Here is a 19,639-nt window from a genome sequence, read left to right on the forward strand (position 1 = left end):
TAAGTCTTCTTCTCAAATTTGAATGAGCAGATTTTGTAACATATGGATGAGCAGTAGCTATACATCTCTACTGCAGCTCTGCTTCTGACTAAAAAAGAAGACCCTGAAATTGCCCCCAAAATGTTTTACTGCTTACTTTTCCTATGGTATAGTACAGTTAAATGGATGCAAATGCGGTATGCTGAAACCATAGATAGAATATTTCAACACAAACTTTAATTTGACATTTTCAAGCCGAGGATTCTGGTACTGAAATGTTTTCCTAACACTGGATTGCAATAAGTAGGTGATTTATCTTCCACAGAAGAGTGTTAAACTGTTGGTTTAGGAGAACAAATTGTTTTCTGGACATGTGTTATGTGAAACTGCAGGATTGGCAGCACGAGTCGAATCCCATAATGGATCATGTGTATTCTACGAGGAGGATCCAAAACAGTCTGTTGCTAGGCTGACCTCTCTTGTGCCTCTCCGGGTAGTCAGGGGTCAGTCATCAATTCCTTCTCACCATGCACAGAAAGAAGTGCATCATCTATCCCAGGGGTATATGTTTGGATGCTACCAAATGCACAATCTAACAAACCACTAGAAGACTGTATGAAACAGATGATGCATAACATTTTCATAGCAGAAATATGAAAATCTATGAAAGCCCTGTCTCTAGACTATGCATTGCCATTATCAAGTAATATTTTATCTTACCAACATAGTTAAGTTAAGCTAGGTGGTCTAACCTCTGTTACCCGCTGCATCCCCGATCACTCCCAATCCTCAATACAGGAGAACGGCACATGATCAGAGCAGTTTCTGAAGATCCATGCTGACTTCACATTTTTGGACATGTGCTATCCTTCTTCAGAAAGAATTCATACCTATGCCTCATAGGTCATAAGGCCATGAGCTGATGGTATTCTCTTTTTGGAGACGGATGAGTGGAGAGGTGGGGAGTTACTATGTTAAGTAGGGAGCATCAGTTTTACACCCTGTTCACATTGGGCTTAGGCAGTGTTTGCGTCCAGGTTCTTTTACCTGATTGTAACCTCCTTTTTTGATGGCCACAAAAACCTAGTATATTATTTTCTGATGCCTGCTTTAAAAAAATAGCCACCATACAAAAAACAAAAAACACATTTGAACTCCATTTGTATCATTGCAATCGGTCTCCATCCAGGATTTCTTCTGAATCCCCGAAAGGTAGATTTCCCGCCCTAGAAGCACTGCATAAACCCTGTGTAATCCGGGGGTTTAGGGCATAAGGTAGAACTTTTAGCTGTACAGCAATAAAGCCTAAATGTTTGGAGAAAGTTGTTAGATTTTTCTGTCTCTATTTGCTTCCTAGCTTTGAGGGTCCGGTTGCGGAGAGCCCACGTTTGCTCAAAAGACTCCTGTGTAGAGTGCAGCTTTGGAGATAACCGCTCCTGCCTTATCACGTGCATAGAGCGCAGTACGGATTCAATAGAAAACAAACTTTTATACACAGTTAAAGGGACAATAAAATATAGAACTTTTTTTGCAAACGTTTAGTTACTCTTTAACTAGAATTATATCATTGCCTCTTATTATTGCAGGTTATTGCTGCAAGAGAAAAGAAACTGCCTCTTAAAGCATCTTGAAGAAGCTACTCGTCTGACGTCTTATCTCCATACTCAAATTAAAAGGCAGGTACCAACCCACAAACCCACAGTACATCACCAGAATCCTGATATTACATATTGCTACTTTCTCATTTTCACCCAGCAAATAGTGGAACTTGCCATGTTACGAGCCTATGATAACTTTTGTGTAGATATATTGTCCTTCTTATCACGGTACCTATATATGAGAGTAAAGTGGGATTTTATTTATTTATTTTTTTTTTTATACTTTGGAGGAACAGTTTATTATTCATATTCTAGAACTGCTTCTTAGAAGGAACCAATTATGCCACAACCATATCTAAAAATGTATGTTCCTTTTTTGCTTCCATGAGCTGTACAAGTACCCCTGACTTTTTTACTGCTATGTTAAACAGAGCCAGTGACGGATCCCTAAAAGTGGCATTCATTAGTTATAGACCAATATGGGATCCATTAGATGGATTATTGCTACCTGACCGATCCGATAAATGATTGTAATAATAATTTATGGATGACGGATGCAGCTGTATGGCATCCACTTAATGCATCATTGTATAAACAAAATCGTGCTGTCATGGGCCCTTACCCGTGGCTTGTGTGGTTTCATTTTCTGCGTTTCTTTGTATGAATGTAAGCTTTGCGCACTAACATGTAATTTGTTGGACATGTTTATTTTGCAGCTTGTCCGCCAGCAACCTTACCATGTCTTCTGGCAGCAGTCGTGGCTCTTTGGCCTCAAGTCGAGGATCTCTAGCATCAAGTCGAGGTTCCCTCAGCTCTATAAGCTTTACAGACATTTACGGCCTTCCACATTACGAGAAGCCTGAATCTCATTCGGACTTTTCTCAGCATATGCGCTTTGATATGATTCCATTAGACACTGTCTGTAGAGACAGTCAGTACTCTGAGACAGCCGGACTCTGCAACCTCAGCAAACACAAGATGTCAATGGACACCCCCCAGTCATTAGCCTCTCTGTCATCACGTTCATCGTTGTCTTCGTTGTCACCTCCGAGCTCCCCTTTGGACACTCCCTTTCTTTCTGCTTCACGAGATTCCCCACTGGCCCAAATGTCAGAGGGTTTGGAGGAAATAATAGGGGCTTTGGAAATTATAAGAGTGCACGGTCCCTCCCTAGCTGATGAAGAGACTCAGGGGACGTCTTCTAACATGCCAGGCTGTCATGCAGAAAGAAGTCTCAGAGAAGGGGGAGCACAATTTGCAAGTCTTCAAATGAGAACAGGTATGTGTTTGTGCCATGCGTGAATGTATATGGATGTCACTGACTACAATTATCAGTCGGAAGTGTAGTCGTAAGATCCATCCTGCCCTTACAAAATAGTACTATCGTAACCGTTATTTCACCTATCATAGTGCATGCTCTCCAGTTACTCCGGCTAATATCTCCTTCCAAAAAGTTCTTGAAATCAATATCTGTTCATTCTTCTCACACTCCAACACCAATCAGTGTTTTGTAAGGTGAGATAAACTTTTTTTACACTGTGATACTTGCAAATCCCAGGTTTTTAAAGGCACATTCTCTTATATATACTGGATTTGTACTATATATTTGCGCACTATTATTTTTAGGGTTTGTCTACTTTGTATTTTTGTAGCAAAAGCGTTGGGGATGTGATTGGATGATACTTACTAATATATACAGTGCCTTGCGAAAGTATTCGGCCCTCTTGAATTTTTCAACCTTTTCCCACATTTCAGGCTTCAAACATAAAGATGATAATTTTAATGTTATGGTGAAGAATCAGCAACAAGTGGCACACAATTGTGAAGTTGAACGAAATTTATTGCTTTGGGAGACACACCAAACATGTGGAAGAAGGTGCTCTGGTCAGATGAAAGCAAAATCGAACTATTTGGGCACAATGCCAAACGATATATTTGGCGTAAAAGCAACACATCTCATCACCCTCAAACATGGTGGTGGCAGAATCATGGTTTGGGCCTGCTTTTCTTTAGCAGGGACAGGGAAGATGGTTAAAATTGATGGAAAGGTGAATAGAGCCAAATACAGGACCATTCTTGAAGAAAACCTGTTGGAGTCTGCACAAGACCTGAGACTGGGAGGGAGATTTGTCTTCCAACAAGACAATGATCCCAAACATAAAGCAAAATCTACAATGGAATGGTTCACAAATAAACATATCCAGGTGTTAGAATGGCCAAGTTAAAGTCCAGACCTGAATCCAATCGAGAGTCTGTGGAAAGAACTAAAAACTGCTGGTCACAAACGCTCTCCATCCAACCTCACTCAGCTCCAGCTGTTTGCAAAGGAAAAATGGGCAAGGATTTCAGTCTCTCGATGTACAAAACTGATAGACACATACCCCAAGAGACTTGCAGCTGTAATCGCAGCAAAAGGTGGCGCTACAAAGTATTAACTTAAAGGAGATGAATAATATTGCATGCCTCAATGTTCAGTTATTTATTTTTTAAAAAAGTTTAAAATAAGCAATAAATTTCGTTTAACTTCACAATTGTGTCCAACTTGTTGATTCTTCACCATAACATTAACATTTTTATCTTTCTTTGAAGCCTGAAATGTAGGAAAAGGTTGAAAAATTCAAGGGAGCCGAATACTTTCGCAAGGCACTGTAAATATTACAGACTGCATAAAATGGCTGCTGATGGAGGAGCAGGTGATCAGACAGGTTCATCAACCTCCTCCATAAATCGGATGGTTTTTCAACTGGAAGAGTTTGATAAACAAATTTGATCTCATGTTTCTCCATCAGCAATCATTTTTTTAAAAACATAAGGGGAGAGCTCATGAAATCTAAAAAAAAAAAAAAAGCCACAAAAATGTTATGCACCCAAATTTGTCCTTTTTCCAGGACCTGTGCAATTTATGAGGGTAGTGGCACTTTCCAGAATAGGAGGAAAATCTGTGAAGGGAAAAAAAAAAAAAAGAAAAATCTGGCACAGTGGACAATCTTTTTTTGCAGTCAATAAGGCGCTGTTCAAACTTCACATTGTTTTGCTGTTTTCACATTTCATTTTGTGCAGGCAAAATTTGTAATCAATGCAAAAAAGGGGAAGTGTGTAGGTTATTAGTTATACTTCTTGTAGGCTCCTTTTTGGTTTAAGGGGAACCTATCACCATGTTTTTCCCTTTTATGAGCTGCGGTGACAATCAGTTACCCCTTATAAACAGCATTCCAGAATACTGTATATAAAAGCCCAGGCCGCTCTGTATAACATAAAAAAGACATTTATTATACTCACCTAGGTCAGGTCCAATGAGTGTTGCTGGTCTCAGTCTGGTGCCTCCTCCATCTTGTCCGATCACCGTCCTGCCCAGCGCTGTGTGCATGACGCATTTTGATGCATTGACACAAAGGCCCCCATTGCGCTCCTGTGCATTACAGTACTTTGCTCTGCCTGGCTGAGGGCAGAGCAAAGTACTGTAATGCGCAGGCGCAAGAAAAGGTCAAAGACAGCCCGTGCATGCGCACTACAGTACTTTGAACTGCCCTGAGCTGGGCAGACCAAAGTGTGCATGCACAGGAGTGCAACGGAGGCCTCTGTGTAGATGACTCAGGACATGTCATGGACACTGAGCTGGGCAGGAGGATGGCAATTGCACAAGATGGAGGAGGCGCCAGATGAAGGCCAGCGACATCCGTCGGACCAGACCGCCTCCTAGGAGAGAATATTAAAGGTGTTTTTACGTTCTACAGAGTGGCCTGAGCTCTTACATACAGTATTCTAGAATGCTGTATGTAAGGGCTCACTTTAGGATTTTAGAAATCAGTTTTCATTAATTGTATAATTGTTTTCGAGAGATCAGAAGCTTTATAGATCTAAAGCCCCAAATCCTTCACAGACCCAGCATTAAATCATACAATTTTGATGGCTTGTAGTCACTGTTATAGAGTGCTTAGCGTTACGTAATTTAATGTATTTCATGGTCCCAGTTGCAATCTATGCAAAACAAGAATGTCGTGGAGACACCATCACATGTTTCTCAACGCTGGCAGTGTTGCTCCCACTAGCCAGTTTCCTACTCCACACTGATGAGGGGCAAATACCCTGAAACCAGGTGTCTGTGGATGGATACCATGTTTTGGTATAGGCGGTTTTCTTGACTGGAGACTGCCCTTCCTGTGTTTTTTTTTCCTTTCCGGTGAAAGACCTGGCTAGTTTCCTGCCAGCGTTGAGAAACATGTGATGGTGCATTCTTGTTTTGCATATTTTGCCAGGGGGCCTTGTTCTAGTGTCACTGCGTTGAGAAACACGTGATGGTGTCTCCGCGGTGTTGGATGTTGATTTCCCCGAGGTCAACCATCCTTACCCAGTTGCAATCTATGACCGTGATCGTTACACCTCTAATCCCTGGCGGTCCAACTAACGGGCCCCCCTGATCTCATTAGCAGGTCTCTGTCGTAATGGAGCTGATGTGCATGTGAATTCATTGAAGTCATTCTCACTGCTGGTGATATAGCCCCCAATCCTGGCCCCCCACAGATGGTACACCCCTCTTTATAACCCACCAACCACTCTCCACATACTAGTAACTACCGCAATCTATCAAACATAAAAACCATTCCCCTCTCACCCACTCCGCCGCCCCCTCTCTCTGGAGCGTTTTGGAATGCCCGTTCAGTGTGTAATAAACTGCACATCATTCATGATCTCTTTACCTCCAGCAATCTATCCTTTCTGGGCATCACCGAAACATGGCTGACACCCTCCAACTCTGCCTCCCCAGCTGCACTATGCTACGGTGGCCTTCACTTCTCCCACACTCCTCGCCCTGGCAATAGACAAGGTGGAGGAATGGGCCTCCTTCTTTCTAACAACTGCAGCTTCACCACAATCCCACCTCTACCCTCCCTTGTCCTGCCTTCCTTTGAAGTGCACTCTGTCCGAATCTATTCTCCCTCTAACCTCCAAGTGGCTGTCATATACAGACCCCCGGGCGCTACCACTGCCTTCATCGACCACTTCTCTGCCTGGCTTCTACACTTTCTCTCTGCTGACATTCCCATCATCATCATGGTTGACTTCAACATCTCCACTGACACTCGCCAATCAGCTGCTTCCAAACTCCTCTCCCTTGCTTCCTCTTTTGGCTTAACTCAGTGGTCCACCTCTGCCACCCACAAAGATGGACACACACTAGACCTTATCTTCACCCGCCTCTGTTCCCTTTCTGACCTCACAACTTCCCCCCTCCCCCTATCTGACCACCATCTTCTGACCTTTTCAGCCCTGTCCTTCTCACCTGCCCCCCCCTGTCCAGCACCTAGCACATCCCCGCAAAAACCTTGCACACCTCAACATGCACACCCTCGCCGACTCTATCCTTCCACTGTCCTCCATACCGTTCCTCCACGACACACAGTGCCACCATTTTCTACAACACCACTCTCACATCAGCTATTGATTCAGTCGCTTCCCTTGTGCATGGCAGAGTGAGACAAATCAATAGACAGCCCTGGCACAACAACCTCACTAAAAAAGGTCGGCAAAGGTCTAGGGCTGCAGAGCGGCGGTGGAAGAAAACGTACTCCCAGGAAGACTTCACCACATTCAAAAATGCAATTCACACATTTCGTTCAGTCCTCACATCCGCTAAACACGATTACTTCAGAAACCTCATATCCTCTCTAACACACAACCCCAAACAGTTATTCAACACTTTCAACTCCCTCCTTCGCCCACCACTGCCCCCTCCAACCTCCCTCATTTCTGCAGAAGACTTTGCCACTTATTTCCAAGAAAAAATCGACCTAATAAGGCAAGTCTTCTCTGCTCAGCCACCACAACTCCTTAATACAACTGACCACTGCCCCTCTCCCATAAACTTCCTCCCCACCATCACCAAAGGAGAGCTTGCACGTCTTCTCTCAAAAGCGCACCTCACCACCTGCACACTTGATCCCATGCCATCCCACCTCCTCCTCAACCTCACCACCATCCTTATTCCAGCCTTAACCCATCTCTTCAACCTATCTTTAACGACTGGTACCTTCCCCTCGGCCTTTAAACATGCAACAGTCACACCTATCCTAAAGAAACCTTCCCTCGATCCAACCTCTACTACCAGCTATCGGCCCATATCACTACTCCCACTTGCCTCAAAACTTCTGGAACAGCATGTCCATGCTGAACTTTCCTCCCACCTCTCCTCTAACACTCTCTTTGACAACCTACAGTCCGGCTTCCGTCCACATCATTCTACTGAAACTGCCCTGACTAAAATTACGAAATGACTTACTGCCAAAGCTAACAAGCACTTCTCTATACTCCTACTTCTAGACCTGTCCTCAGCCTTCGATACCGTTGACCACTCCCTCCTATTACAGACCCTCTCTTCCCTTGGTGTCAGAGATCTTGCCCTCTCTTGGATCTCTTCATACCTTTCAAATCGCACTTTCAGTGTCTCCCACTCTCACACAACCTCTTCGTCCCGCCATCTCTCTGTTGGCGTCCCTCAAGGCTCTGTCCTAGGACCCTTACTTTTTTCTATCTACACATTTGGCCTGGGACAACTCATAAAGTCCCATGGCTTCCAATACCACCTATATGCCGACGACACCCAGATCTACCTCTCTGGCCCAGATGCCACATCTCTGCTGTCCAAAATCCCGAAATGTCTATCTGCTATATCCTCCTCCTTCTCCTCTCGCTTCCTAAAGCACAATGTGGCCAAAACTGAACTAATCATCTTTTCTCCGTCTCACCTACACGCTCCACCTGATCTATCTATTACAATAAATAACACCATGCTCTCGCCAGTACCCAAAGTTCGCTGCCTCGGAGTGACCTTTGACTCTGCCTTATCCTTCATACCACACATCCAATCCCTCACCACCTCCTGCCGTCTTCAACTCAAAAATATTTCCAGAATCTGCCCTTTCCTCAATTTGCAATCTACTAAAATGCTAGTGCATGCCCTCATAATCTCCCGCCTCGACTACTGTAACATCCTCCTCTGTGGCCTCCCTGCCAACACGCTTGCCCCTCTCCAGTCCATCTTTAACTCTGCTGCCCGACTGATCCACCTCTCTCCTCAATACCACCCCGCTTCTCCCCTCTGCAAATCCCTCCATTGGCTCCCAATTCTCCACCGTATCCAATTCAAACTACTGACACTGACCTACAAAGCTGTGCATAATCTCTCTCCGCCGTATATCTCCGAACTAATCTCCCACTAAACTCCAACACGTCATCTCCGGTTCTCCCAAGATCTCCTTCTCTCCTCTCTCATTCGCTCCTCACGCAACCGACTCCAAGACTTCTCCCGAGCATCCCCAGTCTCCTGGAACTCGCTGCCTGAAAACCCACCTGTTCAGAAATGCCTACAATATACAATGAACTCACTGCCGCCCGACCACCGCGCGGAGCTGCCGCCCGACCACCGCGCGGAGCTGCCGCCCGACCACCGCGCGGAGCTGCCGCCCGACCACCGCGCGGAGCTGCCGCCCGACCACCGCGCGGAGCTGCCGCCCGACCACCGCGCGGAGCTGCCGCCCGACCACCGCGCGGAGCTGCCGCCCGACCACCGCGCGGAGCTGCCGCCCGACCACCGCGCGGAGCTGCCGCCCGACCACCGCGCGGAGCTGCCGCCCGACCACCGCGCGGAGCTGCCGCCCAATCGACACCCCACCTACTGTCTCCTCCCCATATAGAATGTAAGCTCGCAAGGGTAGGGCCCTCTTCCCTCTGTACTAGTCTGTCTACTGTAACTTGTATATGTATTTTGTAACACCCTTCTCATGTACAGCACCATGGAATTAAAGGTGCTCTATAAATAAATAATAATTGTGTACAATATTGAAAATGAATAGAATGGACGTCTTCATACTGGACGTCAACTCTATTCAGATAGGGCGAAGGTTGACCCTGTAACACTAGAAGTCCCAGAAATTTCGAGCTCCATAGGGTTCCAATGGTAGAAATGTTAAATGACCCCTCTCTGGGACTTCTAGTGTTAAAAAGAATTGTCTGGCCTCGGGGTACAAGTCTGTAGTCGCAAAGCTTGTGACGCCCCACAGCAAGCAATACAAGTGAATTGAGGGAGACCAGATACATCTAGTCAGAATGTGGCCGGAAGTATGCAAATCACATACATGCAGTCACATGACCACCTGCTCCCAGAGGTGGCACTGAGAATCCTGACAGCATGCACACTGCACGCTCTCAGGGTTCATAGGTGTACAGTCACATAGAGAAACTGCATACTTGTATCTTGAGGTCAGACAACCCATTTAAATTGAAAGAGAATATGCAGTAAGTTTAATATTAAAGGGTTTGTACTAAAGTAGCAAACAATCACCTATTCTTAGGGTACTTTGCAGATCACTGAGGTTCCTACCCCTGGAACACCTACTGAGCCATTAACTGATCTGTAAATCTTTGCAGTATCTCATCCGAATAGAGTGGTGATCGATCATGTGCACCTCTTTTCCATTCATTGTCAGTGGAACTGCCGGACAACGGCTTAGTGCCGCCATCGGGGCATTACGACCTTTACTGGTGTATGGGGCCCTGAAATTCCTGGTTCAGGCCTGTCTAGGCTATCTCCAACAAGTTCCTAAATAATGAATAGATCACATGCAAATGCTCAATCTTTACATGCACAATCCATTCCGTCTACCTCTCTCTGTATCGGTGGGGTCTTAGTAGTTGAATATCTCTTTCCTACTGATAGGGGAAATTTACATGCTCGGTACAGTCTACTTAAAGTGTTTTACATAATTTTTACAATACAGACATTCTTGCTACCTTCCTTTGACAGATATATGTAGGAACTGGAATGGTTATGCACTATGTATATGTCTTAAAATGAAAAATTACCACCACATATATTGACCAAATATAATGCCAACCTCCAGTAGATGTTGCACAATTACTACCTTCAAACTTGTAAACCAAACCAGGAAAAAGATGACTTATACCAAAGGATACTATGAGCAGCCTGGGGCTGAATACATCAAATAGATCACACCCTAAATAAACATACCTGGCTGAATGGTTGGAGTGATCCCTGAGGAGCAAATAACACATTCCTCAGGCCGATCACCTTCATAAATTTGATAAGACCATGTTCTCATCGGACCATAACTTTTTTCCCCCACGTGTTTTTGGCAGACTTGATGTAGATTTCTGCAAATTATAGCCAGACTTGGATCTTATACTTTGTAAGAGAATGCTTCCATTTTGTCACCCTGTTCAAAGGCCGGGCATACAGTCATGGCCAAAAGTGTTGCCACCCTTGAAATAGTTCCAGAGAGTGAAGCTTTTCTCTCAAAAAATGATTGCAATTACATATATTTTGTTAGAAACATGTGATTGCAATAATTTTCTGGGAGAAATATTTAATTTTCTGGAACAGTTTCAAGGGTGCCAATACTTTTGGCCTTGACTATATGAAGAATACAGGAGATTTTATCTCTCTACTGGTGCTGTCTGTACTTTTAACGATTGTGTTCTCGTTCACTTTAGTAAGGCGATTGCATCACTATTTACATTCTTACTACCCTCTGTCTCATTAATGGTGGCCAGATATGGTGGTTTTGTGTTTGCCCAATTTCCTATTTTTGATGGTAAATGATCATCTAAGATGCTTTTAGACCTGGGCTGCATGAAGTGACAGCTGCGGGACAAAGCAGTGCACCGAGCATGCAACTCACAATGTTCTCGTGGACTACAGCTGAAAAGTTAAAATTGGAAAGTGACACTATAAGGCCTAATCCACACGGCGAGAAAATCAGTGCGAGTGGAGTGCGATAAAAAATCGCATTCCACTTGGACCAATTGTAGCCTGTGTCAGCGCACATGAGCGATTATTTTTTCAGCCCTAATCGGACCGAGAAAACAATCGCAGCATGCTGCGATTGTAATGCGAGACTCTTTTCTCTCGCACCCATTCAAGTGAATAGGGCGAGAGAAAAATCGCACTGCACTCACGGTACACCAGTGTACCGTGCGTGCAGAGCGAGAATCGCAATAGCCGGTAACAGAGGAGAGAGGGAAATAAATCCCTCCCCTCCTCCGTGCCGGCCCGCCCCTCCTCAGAGCCGAATTGCCCCCCTGCAGCTGAGGTCCACTCGCACAGTCGGACCGCAGTTGCAGGGATACTAGCATGACACTCGGCTCCTGCTGTGCTGCCAGCGCGAGCCGAATGTCATGCGAGCATCGCAGTAGTTCCCCGTGTGACCCCGGCCTAAAAACAAATATCTATGTTCTAAAGCCTAAGATATTGAAGACCACCTTTCAATTTTATCTACAGTACATTGCAAGAAGCTTTTATTTAAAAGGAACTGATTGTCAATGAAGACAGAGACCCTGCTGCATAACATAACCTCTGCGCTGCACTGTCCATCAAGAGGTGGGGCAGCACCAGCATGGAGAGGCAAAGAGGAGCCATAAAGGGCAATTGAACATTGTATTTGCCAACCTAGTTTAGTTATCAATGGAAGCAGGTTCTTGTCCTTTAAAAAAAAAAAAACATACGAAGAAGAATAATTTCAGAACCTTTTTCCACTAATATCACTCATTATCTGGACCAATCTTTTGAAAAAGAAACTGAAATCTTTGAGTGGAAAAAGAAAAATAAAGAACTAAAATAATGTGGTTGCATAAATATGCATACCCTTAAACCATATACAGTATTATTTAAGTGCCCTTAGAACTTATGACAGCATTCGGTCTTTTTGGGTGGGAGTCTATCAGAATGTCACATCTATAATTATTAATCTTTGTCCACTATTCCTTGCCATATTGCTCCAAGCCTGTTAAATTGCGGGGTGCGGGGGCATTTCCTGTGTTACACCCCTCTTCAGGTCTACCCTCAGATTTTTAATTGGACTCCGGTCTGGGCTCTGGCAGGGCCATTGCTAAACTTTGATTTTCCTCTGCCAAAGCCATAGTATTATTGACTTGAAGGAATGCTTAGCAGCGTTGTAAAGGAAAAATGTATCATCATCTTCAGCTTTTTTAGCAGAGACCTGAAGATTTTGCTTGCAAAGTTGACTATTTCCAACTGTCCATAATTCTCTCCACTTTGACTAAAGCGCTAAGTTAACCTGCTGAAAAACAGCAACAGAGCCTAATGCTGCCTCCACCGTACTTAACTGTGAGTATGGTGATCTTTGGGTTATACACAGTGTTGGCATTGCACCAAATATACCTTTTTGGAATTATGGCTAAAACTTCAACCTTGGTTTCTTTGGATCAGAACACATTTTCCCACATGTTTTTGTCAGACTTGATGTAGATTTTTACAAATTATAGCCAGGCTTGGATGTTTTACTTCATAAAAGAAGGCTTACTTCTTGTCACCCTACTCTAAAGGCCACACCTGCAATCATGGCCGAAAGTGTTTAAACACTTGTAATTGTTCAAGAAAAAGAAGGTTTTCTCGCAAAAACTACCGTAATTTCAATTACACCGGTTTTGAAATGCACAAGTTTATTTACTTTGTTTTGGATCAACAAAATAAAAACAGAAAAAGGCAAATTGAACATAATTTCACACAAAACCCAAAAATAGGCTGGAAAAAACTGTTTGCACCCTCAACTTAATATTTGGTTCCACACCCTTTGCAATAAATAACTGCAATCAATCGCTTCCTATAACCATCAACAAGCTTCTTACGCCTCCCAACTAAAATTTTGGACCGTTCTTTCTTTGCAAATTGCTCCAGGTTTCTCATGTTTGAAGGGTGCCTTCTCTCAACAGCAACTTTAAGATCTCTCCACAGTTGTTCAATGGGATTTTGATCTTGACTCCTTACCAGCACCTTCAGTACTCTCCAGCACTTGTTCCATGAGTTATTTTGGTGCTTCTTAAAGTTTGTTTGGGGTCATTGTCCTGCTATAAGACCCATGACCTAGGGAACAAACCCAGCTTTCTGACATTGAGACCCAAAATCCTTTTGCTAATCTTCAGATTTCATGATGCATTGCCCACAATCAAGACACCCACAGCCAGTGGCAGCAAAACAACTCCCAAACATCTTTGAACCTCCACTATATCTGACTGCAGGTACTGTATTGTTTTTTTTGTAACCTCATTCTATTTTTGGTAAACAGTAGAATGATGTGCTGTACCAAAAAACTCTATATTGGTCTTATCTGTCAACATGACGCTTTCCCAGAAGGATTTTGGCTTTCTCATGTACATTTTGGCAAACTGTAGTTTATCTTTTTTATCTCTGTGTCAGCAGTGGAATCCTCCTGGGCCTCCTGCCATAGCATTTCATTTCATTCAAATATTGAGGGATAGTTCTTGCAGACACTGATGCACTCTGAACCCGCAGAACAGCTTGAATTTCTTTGGAACTTGATTGGGGCTACTTATCCACCATCCGGACTATCTTGCGTTGCAACCTTTAATCCATTTTTCTCTGCCATCTTTGTCCATAGAGATTATCTACAGTGTCTTGGGTTGTAAATTTCTTGATTATGTTGCACACCGTGGACAAAGGAACATCATTATCTTTGGAGATGGACTTGTAACCTTGAGATCATTCATATTTTTCAACAATATTGGTTCTTACGTCCACACATTGTTCCTTTCTCCTTTCTTTCTTCTCCATACTTAGTGTAACACACACAGACCCACAATGCAAACATAAGGTCAAATTCTCCCCTTTTTATCTGTTGTAACACTCATGGTTGCGAGTGGCAGTGGACCCACTAGACCACAGGGGGCTTACACTGACGTGGGAGGGGCTTAACCAAGCGCCTACCTGGTATTCACCAGAGCCTCTGATGATGAGGATGGGCTTGGCTACCAGTAGACGCCAGGTCCCAGTCCCAGTGTAGTGTCCGGGACTCTGGCAGCTAAGCAGAGCTAGGTTACAGCAGGACAAAAGGGGAACTATGGACTGGATGGAAACAGGAACACCAGTACAAGCAGGTACTGGACACAGGAGGGCAGGTACTAGAAGGCACAAGGTCATCAGGCATAGGACATCGGACTCAGGCAGGACACCAGACTTCAGACAGAACTATGGACTTCAAGCTTTAAATGGGATCTAGTGCAGGGTTCAGGCTGGTACCAGGCCACAGCAGCGGACTCAGTAACACCGGCAGGACGGGTCCAGGAATACAGACAGGACGGGTTCAAGAACTTCATCAGACAAAGAACTGGATACAGGCAGACAAGAGCAACAGGCTGGACCAACACACAGGCAACAAAACTGAGTAAATACTTAAGTGAAAATGGCCTAATTGTGTCTAAATAGTCATTTTCCCTCCCCAGTATCATGTGACTCATTAACGTTACAAGGTTTTAGGTGTGAATGGGGAGCAAGTGTGTGAAATTTGTTATTATTGATCACACACTTTCTAATACTGGTCACTGGATGGAAGTTCAACATGGCACCTCATGGCAAAGAATTGTCAGAGCACCTGAAAAATATTTGTTGCTCCATATAAAAATGACTTGGGCTAAAAGAAGATTGCCTACGTTCTGAAGGTGAGCTGTGCCAAGAGCATACAGAGCGGGTTTAACAAGACAAGTTTTGTTTAGAACAAGTCTCGCACTGGTCAACCAAAGAAGTTGGGTGCACATGCTCAGTGTCTTATTAGTGCTGCCTGCCAACATTGCTGCAGAGGTTAAAGGGGTGGGGGTGGGGGGGTCAGCCTATGCTCAAGACCATAGGCTGCACACTGCATTAAATTGTTCTGCATGGCTGTCATCCCAGAAGGAAGTCTCTTCTAAAGATGATGCACAAGAAAGCCTACAAACAGATTGCTGAACACAAGCAGACTAAGTACGTGGATTACTGGAACCAAGTCCTGTGGTCTAATGAGACCAAGATAAAGTTATTTGGTTCATTTGGTGTCAAGTGTGTGTGGTGGCAACCAGGTGAGTAGTACAAAGACAAGTGTGTCTTGACTACAGTCAAGTATGGTGGTGGGAGTTTCATTGTTTGGGGCTGTATGAGTGCTGCCGGCTGTGGGGAGCTACAGTTGATTGAGGGAACCATAAATACCAACATGTACTGTGACCTACTGAAGCAGAGTTTGATCCCTTCGGAAACTGGGTCACAGAGCAATCTTCCAACATAATAATGACCCCAAACAAACCTCCAGGATGGCCACTGCATTGCTAAAGAAGCTGACAGTAAAGGTGCTCGACTGGCCGAGCATGTCTCCAGACCTAAACCCTATTAATAATCTGTAGGACATAATCAAACAGAAGGTGGAGGAGCATAAGTTCACTAACATCCACCAGCTCCATGATGTTGTCATGGAGGAGTGCAGGAGGATCCAGTGACTCCTGTGAAGCTCTAGTGAACTCCATGCCCAAGAGAGTGAAGGCAGTGCCTGAAAATAATAGGTGGCTACACAAAATATTATTATTATTTATTATTATTGCGCCATTTATTCCATGGCGCTTTACAAGTGAAATATTGACACTTTATACACAATTTGGACATTTTCACTTAGGGGGTGTACTCACTTTTGTTGTCAGTGGTTTACACATTAATGGCTGTGTGTTATTTAGAGGTCACACTAAATTTACACTGTTATACAGGCTGTACACAAGCTACTTTATGTTGTATCAAAGTGTCATATCTTCAGTGTTGTCCCCTGAAAAAATATAAGTACCGTAAATATTTACCAAAATTTGACGAGTGTATTCACTGTTGTGATACACCATATATCCATCGTAGTTTTTATCAAAATGTAGGGTACACATGAAATTGAGTATAACTACTATTAAATATAAAATATACATATACACATTAATTTGCTCATTACCATAACAAAACTTACTTTATTCTTGCAAAAATATACATCAGTAGGCAACATTGGATACATTTTGGCCTTTTTTGTCCATCATAATTAGGTACTTGGCCCATGGTGAGCCAAAAATAATATAAATACAAAAAAGAAAAACATACTCGCCTACCAAACCCCCAGTTTTTCTCTATACCACTCCTGAGCTCTTGCCGGTCTCTTGGCTTCCTCCTCTGGTGGGGAAGAGCAATATATGATCACTGTAGCCACAATAAACAGGCACTGATTGGCTGCAGCAATCCTGTCCTGACTGAACCTTAAGAAACCCTTTTGGGTAAGTTCACACAGTGCGTTTTTCGCGTCGTTTTTGCGCAGTTTTCGGGTGCGTTTTTGCTCAGAAAACTGCATGACTTTGCTTCCCCAGCAAAGTCTGAGTTTTCATTTTTGCTGTCTGCACACAGCGTTTTTTTTCAGCTGCGTTTTTGTGGTGCCACAAAAACGCAGCATGTCAATTATTCCCGCGTTTTTCACTGCGCTTTTCATCCATTGAGTGCAATGGGATGTTGAAAAACGCAATGAGAAACGCAAATAGCTGCGTTTTGGTGCGTTTCTAAGACCAAAAACGCAGCTATAAACGCAGGAGGTGGGTAGTAAAGTGACATGTACAGGAAGAGGATTCCTTCTGTCAGTAAACACAGAAGCGTGAATCCTCCCGATACCGTCACCGCTGCTTCCACCTCCCGTCCTGTGCATGTATGCTGCCGTGCGGCGCCATGTTCGGGCGGGAGGTGGAAGCGGCTGCGAAATCAAAAGTAAACAGTAGAAAAAAAAAAATCATACTCACCTGTCTGCAGACTCCCGGTGCCATGCCCGCTCCCATCTCCTCCAGGTACCGCCGCTCCGGGTGTGTGCAGTCTCCCCGGGTACGTATGCCTGCAGGATGCAGGACCTGGTGATGGATCACCTGACGCAGTCACCTGACGCGTCAGCTGATCGTAAGTCTCGGGGTGACGCCAGCAGCCGGCCGGTTTAACCTATCAGCAGATGCGTCAGGAGACTTCATCCCTGATTACCGGCAGCTCCTGCAGCGATCGGACGTGATCAAACTCGCTCTAGGAGCTGCCGGTAATCAGCACATAAGTAAGTATTTTTTTTTTTTTTCTTTTGCACCGATGCATCTGCTGATTGTATAAACGGCTTTTATACAATCAGCTGATGTGTGATGTGATTCAGGCACTTGATCCTGACACATAATCTGATCGCTTTGCCTTCCAGCAAACCGATCAGATGATATTGGATCCGGATTGGACGGCGCGGGACCCTTGACCCAGGATAACTGCGGAGGGGGGGTTCTTTATTTCAATAAAGATGGAGTCACTAATTGTGTTGTGTTTTATTTCTAATAAAAATATTTTTCTGTGTGTTGTGGTTTTTTTATCTTTACTAGAAATTCATGGTGGTCATGTCTAATATTGGCGTGACACCATGAATTTCGGGCTTAGGGCCCTAACCTTAGCCCTAACCCCATTATTACCCAGTGAGCCACCCGGCATCAGGGCAGCTGGAAGAGTTGGATACAGCGCCAGAAGATGGCGCTTCTATGAAAACGCCATTTTCTGGGGTGGCTGCGGACTGCAATTCCAGCGGGGGTGCCCAGAAAGCATGGGCACCTTGCACTGTGGATTCCAATCCCCAGCTGCCTAGTTGTACCCGGCTGGACACACAAATTAGGCGAAGCTCACGTCATTTTTTTTTTTTTTTTAATTATTTCATGAAATAATAAAAAAAAAAGAAGGGAATTTTGTTTACTTACCGTAAATTCCTTTTCTTCTAGCTCCAATTGGGAGACCCAAACAATTGGGTGTATAGGCTATGCCTCCGGAGGCCGCACAAAATATTACACTAAAAGTGTAAAGCCCCTCCCCTTCTGCCTATACACCCCCCGTGCTCCCACGGGCTCCTCAGTTTTGGTGCAAAAGCAAGAAGGAGGAAAAAATTATAAACTGGTTTAAAGTAAATTCAATCCGAAGGAATATCTGAGAACTGAAACCATTCAACATGAACAACATGTGTACACAAAAAAACAGGGGCGGGTGCTGGGTCTCCCAATTGGAGCTAGAAGAAAAGGAATTTACGGTAACTAAACAAAATTCCCTTCTTCTTTGTCGCTCCATTGGGAGACCCAGACAATTGGGACGTCCAAAAGCAGTCCCTGGGTGGGTAAAATAACACCTCATAATAGAGCCGTAAAACGGCCCCTTCCTACAGGTGGGCAACCGCCGCCTGAAGGACTCGTCTACCTAGGCTGGCATCCGCCGAAGCATAGGTATGCACCTGATAGTGTTTCGTGAAAGTGTGCAGGCTCGACCAGGTAGCCGCCTGACACACCTGCTGAGCCGTAGCCTGGTGCCTCAAAGCCCAGGACGCACCCACGGCTCTGGTAGAATGGGCCTTCAGCCCTGAGGGAACCGGAAGCCCAGCAGAACGGTAAGCTTCGAGAATTGGTTCCTTGATCCACCGAGCCAGGGTTGATTTGGAAGCCTGTGACCCTTTACGCTGGCCAGCGACAAGGACAAAGAGTGCATCCGAGCGGCGCAGTGGCGCCGTACGAGAAATGTAGAGTCTGAGTGCTCTCACCAGATCTAACAAGTGCAAATCCTTTTCACATTGGTGAACTGGATGAGGACAAAAAGAAGGTAAGGTGATATCCTGATTGAGATGAAAGGGGGATACCACCTTAGGGAGAAATTCCGGAACCGGACGTAGAACCACCTTGTCCTGGTGAAACACCAGGAAAGGGGCTTTGCATGACAACGCTGCTAGCTCAGACACTCTCCGAAGAGAAGTGACTGCTACTAGAAAAACCACTTTCTGCGAAAGGCGTGAGAGAGAAATATCTCTCATTGGCTCGAATGGTGGTTTCTGAAGAACCGTCAGCACCCTGTTCAGATCCCAGGGTTCTAAAGGCCGCTTGTAAGGAGGAACGATGTGACAAACCCCCTGCAGGAACGTGCGTACCTGTGGAAGCCTGGCTAGGCGCTTCTGGAAAAACACAGAGAGCGCTGAGACTTGTCCCTTAAGGGAGCCGAGCGACAAACCCTTTTCCAGTCCAGATTGAAGGAAGGACAGAAAAGTGGGCAAGGCAAAAGGCCAGGGAGAAAAACCCTGAGCAGAGCACCACGACAGGAAAATTTTCCACGTCCTGTGGTAGATCTTGGCGGACGTTGGTTTCCTAGCCTGTCTCATAGTGGCAATGACGTCTTGAGATAACCCTGAAGACGCTAGGATCCAGGACTCAATGGC

The 19,639-nt window shown here is 44.7% G+C and overlaps 1 protein-coding gene across 1 annotated transcript in view; it reads left to right on the forward strand.

The window, feature by feature from the left end:
* WWC3 (WWC family member 3) overlaps window positions 1-19,639 on the forward strand; it is a 233,001-nt gene that overhangs the window by 171,759 nt on the left and 41,603 nt on the right. Inside the window, 2 exon segments of the mRNA XM_075335493.1 lie at window positions 1,566-1,655; window positions 2,294-2,856. Of these exon segments, the coding sequence (XP_075191608.1) occupies window positions 1,566-1,655; window positions 2,294-2,856 (653 nt within the window).

The sequence above is a fragment of the Anomaloglossus baeobatrachus genome, chromosome 2 (assembly GCF_048569485.1).
Source record: "Anomaloglossus baeobatrachus isolate aAnoBae1 chromosome 2, aAnoBae1.hap1, whole genome shotgun sequence".
NCBI lineage: Eukaryota > Metazoa > Chordata > Amphibia > Anura > Aromobatidae > Anomaloglossus > Anomaloglossus baeobatrachus.